The sequence below is a fragment of the Fomitopsis serialis genome (genome assembly GCF_022376445.1).
Source record: "Fomitopsis serialis strain Sig1Antser10 chromosome Unknown B0H18scaffold_214, whole genome shotgun sequence".
Classification (NCBI taxonomy): Eukaryota; Fungi; Basidiomycota; class Agaricomycetes; order Polyporales; family Fomitopsidaceae; genus Fomitopsis; species Fomitopsis serialis.
Window position 1 is genome coordinate 1 of NW_025955174.1, and position 16,568 is coordinate 16,568.

Sequence of the window (16,568 nt, forward strand, 5' to 3'; positions counted from 1 at the left end):
CGCGAAGGCACAGCAAGAGTGGATCGCGTAATTGGCCGGCAAAGACTGCCAACGTTGGAGGATCGGGAGTCTCTTCCATACCTGGAGTGCATATTGAAAGAGACATATCGGTGAGTTCAGATGAAGTATCCCGTACTTGTATGGTTTTCATTCTAATCAATTTCTATGCAGCTGGCTCTGTCCTGTTTGCCTAGGTGTGTGGTTATGCTACCTTCGTTTGTCAGTTATGACCAACATTGCAGGTGTACCCCATGCATCAAGCGAAGACGACGAATATCGTGGCTACTATATTCCGAAGGGAACAACAATAATGCCCAATCTATGGTCCGTCATGATAATCATTTGGTATGCTTTTGAAGATATATCGTCTACCAGGTTCATGTTGCGAGATCCGGAAGACTACCCTAATCCGGAGACGTTCCTCCCGGAACGCTTCTGGGCTCTGACCGCAGAAGAGTCTGAACGCACAGACCCTCGGAATATAGTGTTCGGACATGGTCGAAGGCAAGTGCTACGGCCTCCTATTTGATTTGGACATCAGCAGATCATCCTAGTAGAATTTGCCCGGGTCGTCGCTTTGCGGACATCAGCGTGTGGCTCGTGATGGCGAACATGGTGGCGACGTTCAATATCTCGAAGGCCCGAGACGCCCTGGGGAACGAGATAACGCCTCCTGTGTTGTACGAGCCTGGTTTCACGAGGTAGGGGTGATCCTGCTTGTGCGTTGCATCACGGCTGATACGTTGTTCAAGTGAGCCTGTGCAATTCCAGTGCTCAATCATACCGCGGTCGCAACAAGCTGCAGATTTGATAATCGGTGCCACGTGAAGCTTTGAAGGCTCGGACGGCTTCAGATTAGCACATGCCATTCGAAGGAGAGCCTGGTCAGCCGCAAAAATATGGCCATTCTACGTTGTGTCAGTGCTATAACAGATATTGGGCATTGACGGGTGGCGTTAGTAGGGTACACTCGTACAATTGCAATACATTTGATCTTCTTCCTGGCATGTCAATCCAACAAACTCGTCAGCATTTTAGAGACCATATCCTCCGCCCGCTGTGAACGAGGAGTGATGTTGCACGTGAACTCCGGTGGATAACTGGCATCCCGCTCAGTGCCAGTGATAGTCCGATAGGCAGCGTCATGCACTCACCGAGTCATACCGGAGTGAAATTCAACGGATGGCGTGATGACTTGGCCTTTGGAGTCCCGCGCCTTCGCGATGTTCAGTGTCGCTACCATACTCGCCACGACCATGAATATATTTGCATCGGCAAAATAGCGCCCCGGGCATGTCCTGTGCGCAAGTGGTCAACGTTCACCGGTAGCACGTGTGATATAGTGGATGATTCTCACCGTCTCCCAAACCCGAACACGGTGGCTCGGGGGTCGGTCCTCTCCGCTGTCTTTGCGTCCATGTTAAGGAACCGTTCGGGCCGGAATGTGGATGCGTCGGGGTCAATCTCCTCATCACGAGTCATGGCCCTGTGAGAGCGAAGTATTTAAGGAGCATCCGCTAGGATCGGGACCTCCTCACCAGATGTTACTCAGCACAGTAGAGCCTTTGGGGATAGTATGTCCTTCGTGCTCGTCGTCTTCAGTCAGGCAATGTGGGATCCCTGAAAACCGATGTCAACGTTCACCGTGTTATGCTCTGGGACATCACCAACCCAGAGGAATAGAGGCACTCCAGCTATTACGGGTAGATGAGTGACCGTACGTACATGTGGCATTAGCACTCACCGTAGCGCTTCCTTTACGATGCATTCTATATACGGGAGCTGATCCCTATCCTCTAGCTGTGGGAGCCGATCAACTCCAACCACGCGGTCGATTTCCTCCTGCGCTTTCTGAAGAACTTCAGGATAGACAACCATGGCTAAGACGAATGAAGCGAGCGCAGACTTCGTCTTGAGGTGTTCTGTCTTCAGCATCGACCTGTCTCGAAAAAACCTCGGACTCACCGTCTCCATTCCAGCTAACCGGCCAAAGACCGAGGTTACCGCATGCCTTTACTATACGAACGTGAAGACGAACCTCCATAAACGGTACCCGCAGCGGCTGTTATATCGCGTTTGTCCCTCTGTAGGGTTCCATTCCTCTGTGCTCCCTCTATGAGTTTTGCGACGAGCGACGGTTTCACTGGTGTTCTCGCCATCTGCATGAATCAGAGGAGCAGTCAACCGCTCGGGATGGTCTGCTCACAACAGCAGTCTTGACTCCTTGGTGAGGTCTGTCCATGGCGTCCCGAACAGTCTCTGTGACTTTGATTGCGTATCACGTAAATCCCGCGCCAAGCATTCACTATCAGGACAGAATGAATCGCATTAAGTTCACTCTCGACATGCTGGCTCGGATGTAGTCTCAATTCATGTGTATCAGTCTATCATAATTACCTGTACTTGCTCGATGGACACTGGGCCCTCCTCTTTCATACACACGATAACGGTCTGCCCGGTACACTGAAACTGCAATAATACACAACTCACAACGCACTGATTAGTCTACCAGACATCGTGTTGTAAGACAAGGTAGATAAGGGGCACGAAATCACAGCAGATTCCATGAAGGTGAAAAGGACGATGAGGGCGATGATAACGCCAGTGTGAATGGACAGCACATCACATCGTCTTCATACTTCATAATTCCGACAAATACTTCCAGACCCTAGCCAGCTCTCGCGAAGCCACGGGAATTATCAGCGCCACATGTCCGTCAGGACGCACTAGCGCAGCTGCACCGCTCTCAGTGCTTATGCGGAGCGACCGATAGAGACTCCCCGTCGTACGGCCATCATTTTCTGGATGCAGGACATCGTCCAAGTATATCCTGCGGTCAGATATTCGGCATCAGTCGGATGTATTGAGAGTGCGAGGGACATACTGCGAAGCGCGGAGCACCGGTTCCGATACCACACCCGCCTCTGCAAGCACCGTGCCATGGCTGACAGAGAGGATCGCTCCCAGCTGCACATCGCCATTACCAACCTCCTTGGAGCTGGCGCAGCGCTCGATGAATTCGCGGAAGCTCGCGCCAACCGCTGGCAGCGTGATATCGCCCGGGAAGATGAGAAGCTTGAAGGCCATTTGGTATGATATAGTATCAAGAAGGCTGCAGCGACTCCAGCTGTCGTAACGCAGAATTTCGGCGTGGGGCAGTCTTTGTCCCAAGACCAAGCCGCACGCAAGATCTTGGAAGTCGGGTACAGTGAGTCGCGAGTCGTATTGGACACCTATGCCTCTGCTCTGGGTGTCAGCACCCATCATATTTAGCCAAGGTGGTCATCACCACTTACGATGTGAAAGCGTTCTGTCGCTCAATCAGGCTATTGGCTGGGTGAGTCACATCAATATGAAGTGCGGAGACAGAAACAATACCTCATGTACTGCTCCGTCATATTAGAGCTGCGCATCAGCCTTTGGATCTCCTTATCGAGCTCAATCAATGTAATGCTGCAAGGCCGTCGCTCAGTTTCGTATGTTTCGAGGAGAGGGCCTCCGGCGCGCCCACGAAGGGTGTATGCGAGTTTCCAAGCTGGCCGAGACCAAGTCAACAAAGTAGAACGTGTATATTCAGACCGGATGCTTACCCAGATTATAAGCATCCGCCATCGAGACATTGAGGCCTTGACCAGCATTAGGAGAATGCACATGACCTTCAATAATGAAGCATCAGCTGCAATCTTCCTAAGCAGTAACATTCTCTTACATGCATCTCCTGCGATGAAAATCCGTTGCGCGTGCGAGAATGTTGAAGCGATGCCTTGTCTGACTGATGTGAGGGGTTTAGTTGCGCAGGCCTTTGTACCACAATGACATTAGATTACCTCTGTAAAGACTACACCATGTAATATCTTCCGCGGCTATTGTGTACGGCTGGAAGCCGCGCACGAATGTCTTGTAAACCTATATGAGCGACGTTCGGAGGAGATCGAAGCTGGTTTAGTACCGCCATCAAGATGTCCGCTAACTGCACTGCTGAGGTCTTCCCATCGTTGCCAATCGGGTCGTTCTGAAATCGCGCATATATACGCATCCTGCTATCGGGCCTGGGAACAGTCTGCGCTTGGTCAGTCATACCGCGATACTCAGAAGAATTGGCTCACTCCTAACAGTCCCGCAAGCGGCGACTGTATAATGTTCTTTGCTAGCAGAGTTGGGAAATCGGTGATCGGCTTCAGGTCCATTGCACCCCATACTTCGCCCATCGCAGCGTTCCAGTCGTTCGCCAAGGCCTCCCCACCTAAGTCTTCCATGGTGATTCCACACTGGTGACGGACCCAAGAATGGGCACCTGCACGTTCTTCAGCCTGAGCAGGTATTACTTGATCACACAATGCATGCTCACCGTCACATCCAACGACATACTTTGCGCGTATACTTTCCACCGTCTCCACACATTCGGGCAGATCTGCCAGCTCGTTTCTCGAGGTAAGTGGAAGATGGCTTGTCCGCACATGCTCCGCCTTAAGGTGTACGCATGTCACCTAACCATACTTCCGTGAGTTGATGGGGCAAGTCATCACCGCATATTCAACTTACTTCAACAACGTATTCACCAGTCGGTCTGGAATCATTGATGATACGGAATTGTTGAGGGACTACTGGTTGTTCTACTTGAACGTCTCGCTCCGACAACGATTCCCTCATGAGCCTCTCAATATCCTTTGGTTCTAGGAGAACCTGAGCGACTGTAGTAAGCGTTCCGACACCTAAAGTAGCATCAAAGCGATACCTCGAAAGGATGCCGAGCAGAAGATGTTGAGATGTTTGGACCCTGCTTAGTAGCCTGATGCCGTCCTGTGAATAGAGCACCAAGACCGTGCAGCTGGACACAAACCTTTATCCCGGATCTGTCGTCGTTCGCTTCATATGTAACCTACATTCACGATCTGTCAATGTGAGCTGTCGTCGCTGCGGAGAGATGCCGGCGGACCATGCGGTGAAGATGGAAGCCTGTCTGTCTCAGCTTCTCTCCCATCCCGACACTGTCCCACATTTCAATCGTCCGGGGCTGAATGCCATCCCCTTGACCTGCTGATTCTTCAGGTAGACTGAGTGGGTGTAAGGAACAGGCACGGAGGACAGGAGGAGAGTGACACTACCGGCGGTCTATGATTCTGTATGGTATGTTGAGGCGGCTAAGGCAGACCGCGGTCATGAGCCCCGCAGGTCCAGCACCAATCACGAGGACATCGGTATGCGAGACTTGGCTCATGGTGGACTGCGGGGGTCGGCGTCCAAAGGATGGGCACTCTTACCTCGCGGCCGCATACTTATACACTGATCTGCAAAGCTGTAAATATTATAAAATTTCAGCGTTTTTCCGCTGGCCATAATCTCGTGTGGAGAGTATGTTGGGTTTATCGTGGGCAAAGGTATTTGCTGCCATACCTTCGATATCGCTTGATCGCGCCAGGGGGAGGCACCGTGAAGTTGGTTACAGTCTCCGCATTCTGAAAGAGGACTACGGCAGGTGTCATTCGTGTGCGCTGAAAACCGCGTGTCATTCGCAGGGCGTGCCACACGTGCAAACGAACACTAACCATGAAGCGAAGAGGTAAAGCAGTTCGCTGACCCGTCCGTGGTTCTGAGGTCTCGGTACACTCCATCTGCGAGGTGTATGGTTCAGGCGGACACCATCGACTCCGAGCGCAGCATGTCAAGGTCACGCACCGTTGAACACTTACTCATGCCAGCCAGCTTCTGATACGGAGACCAAGGATCATGCACATGCTTCAAATGCATCTGAGACGCTGTCAGTTGGGTCGCGCGCATTTTCAAAATGCTCAAGAAGCGGATCCCAACAAACGCTCCGAGCCAGTGTAGTTACCTGAGTACAGCGTCACTGAATACCAAAGGCACCGTCTTGATCGGATCGTTGGGTAATATGCCCTACATTCGACACCAGATACCTGGCTGTATGTATATGTGGAAGATCCGATCAGGCCGAAGGAATGATGAATTTAACGCACTGAGGATCGGTGCTTGCGCAGACGGTCGCAGTCTCCCTCAGGGTGTGTTGGCTTTCGGAGGTTGTTTCAAGGTCTGGAATCAAGCCTTACGGCCGCTGTCGGACCCGTCAGCAGCAATTCTGCGCTATTGACTGCGAAAGCAGACATACATACTGCTGTCCCTATCTTCACCACAGAAATGGAGCACGCCGCCCGTGCGAGTCGTATCAGATGCAACGCCGCGCATTTGTCAGTGTCATTAAGCCGGCCATCTCGATTGCGCGCAGCTGTCTGGCAGACGACATCAGGAAGTCGTCATGAGCGCCTCGCCCGTACAGTCCATCGTGCGATTCTTGAACCTGAATTGTCGTGGAAGCTCGGAGCACGGCAGCAAGGTGCTCTCCTGTACTGTAAGAAGAGGCGGTGCATCAGCGGCAACATCTCGTTCGCGCGCGGCCCTGGTCGAAGAGTCCTGAAGAAGTCCTCAGAGCGTATGCAACTGTTGGAGAACCGTTTCTTGCGATGATCAACAACTTTCGAAAGGGGCGCAAGTGGGACCGCTCAGATCCGAGGGTCCAACGGAGGAGCGCCCATGCGGGTTCGGTGATCTAGCTAGCATTCATCGTGATCATCCACTCAATACCTGGGCGTGAATCAACCTACCATCGTGGAACCCTGGATTCTGCGTGTAGGCGGAGCCCAAGATGCGTAAAGCGTATCTTCGGACCGTGTAGCCCATGAGAGTCCGTACTTCGAAGCCACTGGCAGTTACAGCCCGCCGCATACACGTACACCCATCGCGAGCAGAATCGGTCACGAAGACTACTCCCCGACTGCAACGTTGCCGCCTTTATAGCTCCGTGTTCCTTCATGGAGACGCGCCGGTTAGACAAGCCAGGATCCAGGTCGAGCGGAGGAAAGGTCACCAGTGGTCGAGACTTCGCCTTGGAGTTGAGTATACTCGACGAGAGTTCCGGACATCTGGCAGAGACCAGAGGATGACGAGCCTGAGAGTGAACATCTGACAAGAAGCGAGTCTAGTAAACAGTCTACCATCTACTGGTGGGCGCCTGATCGGGGCGCTCGTTGAGGAGGCGGCAAGGCCCGGTCGTTACTATATACGGCAGCAGGCGGCCTTCCGGACGGATTGGAGGTCCAGGACACCTAACTTACCGCTCCTACTCGGCACTCAGTCTGATCGACACGACAATACCATTCGCGAAGGCGCTCATTGGAGCGTCGCGGCAGCCTGTGGCCTTGAAAGTTCATCCCGAAGTATGGGTGCATCCTCCAGACTCGCATGACAGGCAGGGCATCTCGCATGCGCAGTTCTATTCACAACGAGGACAGCCGTGTGATATTTTTCGTTACACACTGGCACTCGCTTCACGGGATGCGCCGACTTTGATCATACTCGGACTGCTGGCAGATGCGAACAACAGACTGTGAACTTTGAAGCACCTCGGAGTACGAAGCCAGCGTTAACTCTCAGCTATATTGCACTGACCGCCGCATCGTATTGAATGCGTCTATGGTCAAAGCACCAAATTAGTAGGCATAGGCAGTTGTTGTTCCATATACTTATCATCCAATCGACCCTGCTTGACGTGTGAAGGCGACGTCGTTTTTGTTTGTTTGGGTAGGAGGTACTCAGCTCCATCCGGCCGGACGAAACTATGATGGGATTGTCAAAAACTTCGCTACATATGGTACAAAACTAAGGGTATTGGGTGTGGACGGCGGGTGAGAACGCGCGGCGCCCGGAACCTCTGACGAGTGAGAGGGAGAGAGCGTAGGGTAGCACCCCTGTATGCTGCTCTGAAGCCCCTCGCAGCTCGCCAGGCAAGTGCACGTGACTGGCGCGACGACCTGAGTATCGCTGCTCTCGCGCGCGGCGCGAGAACAGGTTTCGCTATGAACTACAGCGGAGAGTCATAGGTTTCGCTACGACGTCGTAATAGGACGTCGTAGGTTTCGCTACACTGCGGTGTAGGATAATGGAGCCCTCGGACGACGGGCAGGTGTGAGGGCTCCGTGCGCGTACTGCCGACTCGCCGTCGATTGAACTTGCACAATCAAAATATTGACCTCGCTTAATAGTATGTGCACGTGCGCTCTGAGGTCTGAGATCTGGATCTGAGGCCTGAGGCCGAGGATTGACTGGAACATTGCATGGTACATAAGCGTGTACTACGTACAGTCCCGGACAAGCAAAGGCGACAATTTTTCTGTTCGACTTATCTGGGCCTCGGTAAGTGCCTGATCGTGAAAGTAACTGTAGAAGTGGTGTTTCTGATGCGTAATGATCGCAATTGCACGAGCCAATTGCCCCCAAAAGCAATATTTCCATTTTGGGTCCCAAAATTTTGGCGCACCCCAAAACAATTCGTAAAAGTCACGGGAAAATTACCATTGTGCTCCGTCTGATGAGCTGTGTATGATTCCGTCGAGAGCAGAAACCCCCCCCCATTACATTTGGACTCATAAATTGAGTAAGAAGTTTGGCGCTAGGCCATCCGGCGCCCCACAAACAGACTCGGAGAATCGGTTCGGTATGATGAGTCACTATCGAACATTGACAAAAGTAATACTTAGTACAGAAGGAGTACTATTGGGATTATGGACCAGGGATACATGTTGGAGTCCGATTTAGTGTCACTGACATACTTATACAACTGGAAGGATGGGGAATTAGCGGAGGTTTTACACCCATGCTCGAGCTTGAGTAAGATAGGCCTCACTCATAATCCGTATCTTGGGCTAGGCGCACGTGATCTGGCATACCAAATCGGGAAATAATGTGGCTCGACGCTGCGCGGGTGGTGTTGGACAGTACATGCGATGAATGAGTAGCTTGTCGAAGTAGTGGAATGTAGTGTAGTTTATTGTATATACTCAATGATCTCAGTCTGGGTCCATCTGGTCCAACTCGGTGAAGATCGAGTCGGGAACAACCCGGTGTCCATGGTATTTCTTCCCCGCATATGCGGCCTGCTTGCCATTAAGCCCCTTGCGATATGCGTCCATGAAACGGAACGAACGTGTGCAGAAACTATCAGTGAGTGTCAGGTTTAGGTATCCAATAGCTGCATGGACACATACCGATGAATAGAGAGGAGAGGCACATGCTCGAGTGCATCCCTGACATCCGGCTCGAGATCAGCCTCTTTCAATGATGGAGGGCAGCGGCGATAGGTCCGCTTTGCGTGGCCCCAGCATTGCTCAATCGGGTTGAGCTCTGGGTGAAACTTCGGAAGAAACAACACATCGAAGCCACGCGCATGACATGCTTCCTCCACCAAGGACTCGACATCAGCAAAGTGTTGAACCATATAGGCGCCCACCGGGCCGTCGGGTTCCACGGGCCGGATCGCACTGCACGTGCTAGATCCGCACTTACCGCATAGAGCAAGTCATGCGTGGGAATAGACTATACAGTAGTATTAGTCAGCGTCTCAGAGATGTATATAAGGCCCACCAGTAGCGTAGCTCTCTCTTTAGTTCCTTCACCACGAAGTAACTTGTGTGCCTCAAGTATCCAACCTTCAAGCAGGTAAGTTAGAGCGCGGTCCACTACGTGTGACCAAGTCTGCTCAACAGGTTATGAGCCCCGGTCGACGCCTGAGTACTGCGCCTTAACGGCTGCGACTCGGTGCGCACTGGCTTACCTGCGGCATCGCCCTCACGGGCTTGAAGCCAGGGGGAGACTATGCGCGGAAACGCTGCAGGTCTCAAGCGCGACTCACGTCGCTGCTAAACCCCATGAGGACACTGAGTCCATGTGTGTGGACAGCGCCTTTTGGCTGCAGTCCGTTGTGTGACAGAGCGCTGACGTCGCCTTCGTCAAGCAGCAGCTCTTCAACGTTTCCCCCGTTCACACCAACTCTCACACAATGTCCAACGCTCTCCTCAACATGGTTCCCGTTCTCGACGGCTCCAACTACGCCAAATGGTCGGAAGCCATGAAGTCCTACCTCCAGAGCCAGGAAGTCTGGTTCATGATCGGACAGACTCTCGGTGAGCGCCCGACGCTCGAGGAGGGCGGCAGGAACCGTCAGGAGGTCTTTGCGTGGACCCAGGCGGACGAGAAGGCGCAAGGCATGATACGCCTGCGCCTCAGTCCCTCGGTCGTTCAGATCGTCAAAGACAACGACTCGGCGAAGGATCTCTGGGATATGCTGTCAACGATGTACAGCAAGCAGAACGCTGCCAACCTCTACGCGTCCTTCAGGACTGCGACGACAGTGCGCGTTCCTGCTGACCAGCACCCCGCTCCTTTCCTCGCCAAGATCATCGACGCTTGCGAGAAGCTCGAGGACAACGATCTCAAGCTCCCCGACGCGCTTCTGGCCATGATGGCCCTGAATGCTTTACCATCGCGGTACGACAACGTCGTGCAGGTCATGTTGCAAACAACGGATGTCAAGAAGCTCAAGATCTCGGATGTCCGGCACGCCGCCAACCTTGCCTTTGAGCAAGGCTCGGGCAAGAAGGCGTCTTCTTCGCACGACGCGAAGAAGATCTCGGCCGTCAAGCGAAAGCAAGGCGAGCCGAGCTTCCAGCAGCAGCAGCAGCGCCATGACGGCGGCAGCGGCAGCGGCGAGAAGGCCGACAAGGGCAAGGGCAAGCAGCGCGGTAAACGCAGCGGCAAGAAGACCCGTGCCCAGAAGGACGGCGGCGGCCACAGCAACGGCCACGACCACGCCCACATCGCCTCGCAGGCGTCTGTGGCTGGTCCCTCTACGTCCCACGTCGTGGACATCGCGCCTTCGGGCAGCAAAGTCCGCACCGTCGAAACGCGTGCGCCTGTGCAGAAGCGCCCCATGCGCAACTGCCAGCAATGGCTGCAACGCGCCCTCGAGTTGGCCGACAAAGTCGACGTGTCTCCTACGGTCGAGCGTCTCAAAACGCTCACTCAGGTTGTCGACAACTCCGCACAGATCGAGGACTACCTCTCTGATACGGAGTCGCGTGCATCCAAGCGCGCTCGTCTCTCTGACGACGACGACGACATGGCCGAGAGGATCGATGAGGTAAACACGGGTTATAACTCGTACGACGACGGCACCTGGGCTGAAACCCAGGAACCCCTTAACTGGGGGTCGGACGACGAGGACGTCGGCGAGAACGTCGACGAGGACATCGCGATGGCCGCCGGTCTTGACCTGGACGAGGACGCTAGGTTAGCAACCTCATCTTCTATTCCCATGCGACCTACTAACAATGCGCTACACACAGCCGCATGTAGTAGAGTATCATCTAAGTCGCGTGTAATGAATGAATGTATCGGTAGTTCATTACACAAATATATACACTGTCGTCACGCACGAGAATTTGCTGCATGCTCCAAGTGTAAGGGAAAATGTAAGATTGAGGATGTCCTAGAGGGTGGCAATGAAGCCTACCCTGACGGAGACCCAACTTGGATGTTGGACTCTGGTGCTTCAATGCACTTTACCAACCGGATGAGTGACTTCGCTGAAGTTGAGGATCTCAGCGAACCCATCCTGGTGCAGACTGCGAATGGCACGGCCCGCTGCACAAAGCGCGGGACCGTCTTCATCAATTTCCTAGGTGGAGACGGTGAGATGATAACAACTCGTCTACATCCCGTCTATTATTTCCAAGGTCTGCATCAACGGTTGTTGTCCATGGGGACTTTCCTCAAAGAAGGCATGACTGTGCGCGGTGGTTCGCAGCACATCGACCTCTATGAGCCAGGATCGCGGGAACCACTATATGTGTTCAAACCGCTGAACCCAGGTGGCTCTATCTTTGGGATTTATGCTGCGTCTTCTGGGGAAGATGCGCAAAGTATCCACAATACGGTCTACACAGTAGACTATGAAATTATGCACCGCCGTTTTGGGCATCCCTCAAAGGATGTTCTTCGGAAGGCTGAAAAACACACCGATGGTTTCCCTCTCAGGGTTGAGTTCCCTACGGAGGATCCTGTGTGCCCAGGATGTGCAGAAGGGAAAATGCCCAACAAGGCTTTCCCGCCATCCACAAAGCGAGCGACAGAGCCTTTCGAGCTCATTCACAGTGATGTGAAGTCGTTCCCGCTTGACTCCTACCATAAGTACAGGTACTACATACTGTACTATGACGACTACACGTCCCACGCCTGGACCGTGAATCTGCGCACCAAAAGTGCTGCGATCTCGTCTACGCGTCAATTTCTCGCCACGGTTAAAACCCAATATGGCAAGAAAGTTAAAGGATGGATGTCGGATGCTGGGGGAGAATACAAGTCTGATGCGTTTGACAAGATGCTGAAAGACGAGGGCATCAAGATCTTGCAAAGCTCGCCGCACACTCCTCAGGAGAATGGCAGAGCTGAGCGACTCAACAGGACGATAATGGACAAAGCTCAGGCTATGCGCCTTGAAGCGTGTCTACCTGAATCCTGGTGGGAATTTGCGGTAAACCACGCTGTCCATGTGTACAACAGGACACCATCTCGTCGCCTCAAATGGCTGACACCCTATGAGATGTTGAACGGCGAGGCTCCCGCCATTAGGCACCTACGAGTATTTGGGTGCGGCGCATACGTCTTTATCCCCAAGGACGTGCGCAAGAACACTCTGTCTAGAAAGTCAGAGTTAATGACATACCTCGGTGTCGCCCCCGGAGGTCACGGTGACTTGTTCATGCGTGCACCAAATAATGTGCTCTACATGTCGTCACATGCGTTGTTCGACGAGAGTATGTTCCCAAAATGCCCCAGCATGAAGCGGCGGGGTAATACTAGGCTGCAAAGCGCGCCAAAACATGACCACAAAGCGGGTCACCAACCCACTTCTCAGGAGGATTCAGACGATGAGGACATCTCTCGTCCCTACCACCTTCCAAAGGGAACGGACGATGAGCGTGACGATGCTCAGGAGCAGCCAAAGGCGCCCAGTCCAGTTCCGCCGCCACAACCTTCGGGAATTCCTGCGCCTCAAGGGCAGCGGAAATCAGGTCGTCAGCGGAAGCATGTAACTCGCCCAGGGAACGTCTACGGAGAAAATCGCAATCCCGTAGACCAGTACAAAGAGATTGAAAAGAAGGGGCAGTGGAAAAAGATTGTCGGAGAAGGGTCGGGTAGCACCCGCCCTAACCCTCAATCAGGGTCGCAGCAACAGGTTCCCGGACCTAGCGCACCAGAACCACAGCCAGACCAACCTTCTGGATCTGCCTCGGGCTCAGACGAAGAAGTCGAGGAGTTACTCATGGCACGACTATGCCGGGAAGGGGGAGTAGGAATGGTCAACATGCTGCTTTCATGCGCAATACCATCTGTTGAACATGATTCTCCAGCGTCCAATCCACGTGAATGGACATACCGCGATATTCTCAAGCTACCCAAAGAGGAGCAAGAGAAGTGGAGACTAGCATGTCGCGAGGAGTTAGAGGCCCTACGCAAGCGCAACGTCTATGAGTTGGTAGACCGTCCTAAGGGACGTAGGGTTACCAAAAACCGCTGGGTCTTCGACGTCAAAACTGACGGTCATAAAAAGGCTAGACTAGTCGCAAAAGGCTACTCCCAGATTGAAGGCCTTGACTATGATCAGGTCTTCTCTCCCGTCGTACGCTTTGAGACCGTGCGCCTAATACTCGCGCTAGCTGCGCTCGAGGGCATGCACATCTCCGGACTCGATGTCCGTAATGCGTACCTCTATGGTAAACTCGACGAGGAGATTTACATGGAGCAGCCTGACGGCTTTAAAGTCCCAGGCCAAGAGCACAGAGTCCTCCGGCTACTGCGTGCTCTCTATGGACTTAAACAGGCAGGGCTTGCGTGGTGGCGCACCCTCAATGAGTCCCTCAAGGAACTTGGCTGTGTACGCCTTGTATCCGATGCCGGAATCTTCATCTACAAGACAAAAGATGGGAGGTTCGTCCTCATCATCGTCTATGTGGATGATGCCCTTTTCTGCGGAAAAGACAAGGCCCTAGTGGCCGCTCTTAAGAACCGCTTCATGAAGAAGTGGGAGTGTCGCGATCTTGGCGACGTCAAGGAGTTCCTGCGAATGAGCATTACTCGGACAGGCGACGAGATTCATCTCGACCAAACTGCCTACCTTGAGAAGGTGCTTGAGCGCTGTGGCATGCAGAATGCTAAATCTGCGCCTACTCCACTCCCTGCGGGCTACAAACCTGAGCCTTACACCGGCACGGTTGACCCTGCACTTCGAAGTCGGTATCAGACTGTCATTGGCTCCTTGCTATATATCATGCTTGGAACTCGCCCTGACATCTGTTTCGCCGTGACAAAACTCGCGCAACATGCTGCGAACCCGTCACACTGGCAGGACCACTTGGATAAAGCGCTGTATATCTGCCGCTATCTAATTGGAACCAAGTCCTATGCGCTTGTATACAGCGGCAAAACTGGACAAGGTGTTTCGGCGTGCACAGACTCCGACTGGGCTAACGACCCAGAAATGCGGAGGTCTCAGAGTGGCTACTTTATGAAGTTAGCTGGTGGAGTGTTCAGTTGGCTGTCTCGACGGCAAAAGACGGTAGCACTGTCTTCAACTGAGGCTGAATACATGTCGCTCAGCGACTGCAGCCGCCAAGTCGTATGGATTAAGATGCTCCTCACGGAGATTGGATATCCACTTGGCCCACTACCTATCTGCTCGGATAATCAGGGAGCGATATTCATCGGCTCCAACCCTGTAACTGAGAGGCGGTCGAAACACATCGACATACGCTATCATTATATCAGGGAGCTAATTGAAGAACGACAGGTCGAAGTCTTCTTCATTGGCACTGACGATAATCCGGCAGACCTCTTCACCAAGAACTTGGGCCGTGTCAAGTTCCAAAAGTTCAGAGGCATGCTCGGACTTCGATTCTACGATGAAGAGTCCTAGAGTAACCACGGACGGCAGCCCATGGCGCCAGGATATGCTTCGTATGTCAGGGACGTACTTAGCAAGGGGGAGTGTTGAACCATATAGGCACCCACCGGGCCGCCGGGTTCCACGGGCCGGATCGCACTGCACGTGCTAGATCCGCACTTACCGCATAGAGCAAGTCATGCATGGGAATAGACTATACAGTAGTATTAGTCAGCGTCTCAGAGATGTATATAAGGCCCACCAGTAGCGTAGCTCTCTCTTTAGTTCCTTCACCACGAAGTAACTTGTGTGCCTCAAGTATCCAACCTTCAAGCAGGTAAGTTAGAGCGCGGTCCACTACGTGTGACCAAGTCTGCTCAACACAAAGTCTTTCTCGGAGAACAACATCCGGCGACAGCAGCAATCACTGTGCCCCTTCGTGCACTTGAAGCCCTCACACTGGGCCTTGAGCTTCCGGATCGAAGCTTCCTTGCCTGGATAGCGCTCGATAAGAATCTGGGCCATGCCCTTGAACTTCCCTGCGAGATCGGGGTGCTGAGGATAGACGTCGGGATAGTATAGGCTCTGCGATGTCCCATCTTGGAACATCACGTCACTCATCTTCATGCACTGCTTCAGCGGCTTTCCGTTCGGGCCATATACAAGGTTGCCGTTTTGATCATTGACCTTGACATCGACACCGAACCTCTCGTTGCCCGCTCGTGCAGGGCTCGGGCCCTTGGGCATCCTCCGTGCCGAGATCGCATCGTCTGCTCGCTTGAGATGTGTCGAGGCATTGTCCAGGACGAAGAGGTGGTCTTCATCAGGATACAGCTTCCGAGCGAGATCCATCGCCTTGCCTAACTGCTCCGTGATCTCCTTGCTTGTGAAATACCCATCTCGTTCCTTCCCTGCTCGAAAGTAGACATGCGCAGAATTGGCTGCGTCATCTGAGCCGAGAAACCCATGGTCTGCAGACACGAAGTCCACGACCATCAATGAGACACCCTCTCCCTTGGGCTGCGGAGTTGCCTTCTCGTCCTTGTGGACCCAATAGGTATGTCGGCGATCGTGGAACCATATGACAAGGTGCCGATGCATAGGACGTGGACCTGCATACGGGATCTCGGTCCCATCATCATTACACACCCGAAGGCAATCATCAATGTCCGAAAGCGCGGGGAGGAAGACATCTTTCCGGTAAGTGACAACATCCTCGCGTTCATGGCCATCGATATATTGACCCTTTGGTCCGACCCCCCAGCGGTAATCCATCCGATCCATCCATCGTTGCGCAGTTGCCACCGACGGAGCCCAGCCATCGAGGTCGTACTTGTCCTGGATCTCAGGTGACTGGAAGAAATGGACAATGTCCATTGCTTTCCGATGTTTTCCGACCCCCTGGAGGTGCAGGTGAGTTTCAGCTGCCAGTTCATCGTCATCCATGATTGACACATTCCATGTGCCATACGAGTTGTACGGCAGGTCTGTGCGATCGGTGATGAATGCACGGCAGTATCCCCGAATCGTCTCCGCTGTCGTGCGACCCTGATCAAATGCGTGTGCTGCATCAAGGGATGCTTTCTGCCAGGTATGTCGGTCGATATCGCGGGTGTAATGCCACAACATGTTCTTCATCATCTCGAGCCTTCTCCGCAGCAAATCATCGCCCGAGAATGCTTTGTGGCCTTTCCCACTCGCACGCCATGGCCGAAGTAAGTTGCTGATATCCTCTAGGGCTGCTTTGGCGTCGTGGATGCTCGGAGCAGGGACATATGGG

The 16,568-nt window shown here is 53.2% G+C and overlaps 5 protein-coding genes across 5 annotated transcripts; 1 reads left to right on the forward strand and 4 right to left on the reverse strand.

The window, feature by feature from the left end:
* Nucleotides 1-226: 226 nt before the first annotated feature.
* Nucleotides 227-828, forward strand: B0H18DRAFT_941993 (cytochrome P450; the record flags this gene model as incomplete). Its single annotated transcript, XM_048041882.1, has 4 exons — nucleotides 227-324; nucleotides 376-497; nucleotides 545-701; nucleotides 753-828. 4 exons carry the CDS (start codon nucleotides 227-229, stop codon nucleotides 826-828), a joined length of 453 nt encoding a protein of 150 aa, XP_047885650.1.
* Nucleotides 829-882: 54 nt separating this feature from the next.
* On the reverse strand, nucleotides 883-1,981 carry B0H18DRAFT_226300 (cytochrome P450). The gene is made up of 7 exons (XM_048037208.1): nucleotides 1,966-1,981; nucleotides 1,745-1,911; nucleotides 1,672-1,694; nucleotides 1,539-1,620; nucleotides 1,358-1,486; nucleotides 1,155-1,298; nucleotides 883-1,100 (listed from the first exon to the last, which is right to left on the reverse strand). The coding sequence occupies exons 1-7, from the start codon at nucleotides 1,972-1,974 to the stop codon at nucleotides 1,010-1,012; spliced, it is 645 nt and encodes a 214-aa protein (XP_047885651.1). The 5' UTR covers nucleotides 1,975-1,981; the 3' UTR covers nucleotides 883-1,009.
* Nucleotides 1,982-2,590: 609 nt separating this feature from the next.
* On the reverse strand, nucleotides 2,591-5,699 carry B0H18DRAFT_1051529 (uncharacterized protein). Its single transcript, XM_048030967.1, has 16 exons — nucleotides 5,547-5,699; nucleotides 5,395-5,492; nucleotides 5,106-5,296; nucleotides 4,937-5,054; nucleotides 4,841-4,879; nucleotides 4,736-4,789; nucleotides 4,543-4,683; nucleotides 4,349-4,487; nucleotides 4,107-4,294; nucleotides 3,950-4,060; nucleotides 3,828-3,897; nucleotides 3,710-3,772; nucleotides 3,591-3,656; nucleotides 3,379-3,535; nucleotides 3,297-3,326; nucleotides 2,591-3,241 (listed from the first exon to the last, which is right to left on the reverse strand). The coding sequence occupies exons 3-16, from the start codon at nucleotides 5,216-5,218 to the stop codon at nucleotides 2,851-2,853; spliced, it is 1,680 nt and encodes a 559-aa protein (XP_047885652.1). The 5' UTR covers nucleotides 5,219-5,296; nucleotides 5,395-5,492; nucleotides 5,547-5,699; the 3' UTR covers nucleotides 2,591-2,850.
* Nucleotides 5,700-15,145: 9,446 nt separating this feature from the next.
* On the reverse strand, nucleotides 15,146-15,640 carry B0H18DRAFT_889183 (uncharacterized protein; the record flags this gene model as incomplete). Its single annotated transcript, XM_048041265.1, has 1 exon — nucleotides 15,146-15,640. One exon carries the CDS (start codon nucleotides 15,638-15,640, stop codon nucleotides 15,146-15,148), a length of 495 nt encoding a protein of 164 aa, XP_047885653.1.
* Nucleotides 15,641-15,709: 69 nt separating this feature from the next.
* Nucleotides 15,710-16,555, reverse strand: B0H18DRAFT_857820 (uncharacterized protein; the record flags this gene model as incomplete). The annotated part of the gene is made up of 1 exon (XM_048039674.1): nucleotides 15,710-16,555. A coding segment is annotated over one exon (846 nt), but the record flags the coding sequence as incomplete, so codon positions are not given.
* Nucleotides 16,556-16,568: the final 13 nt, after the last annotated feature.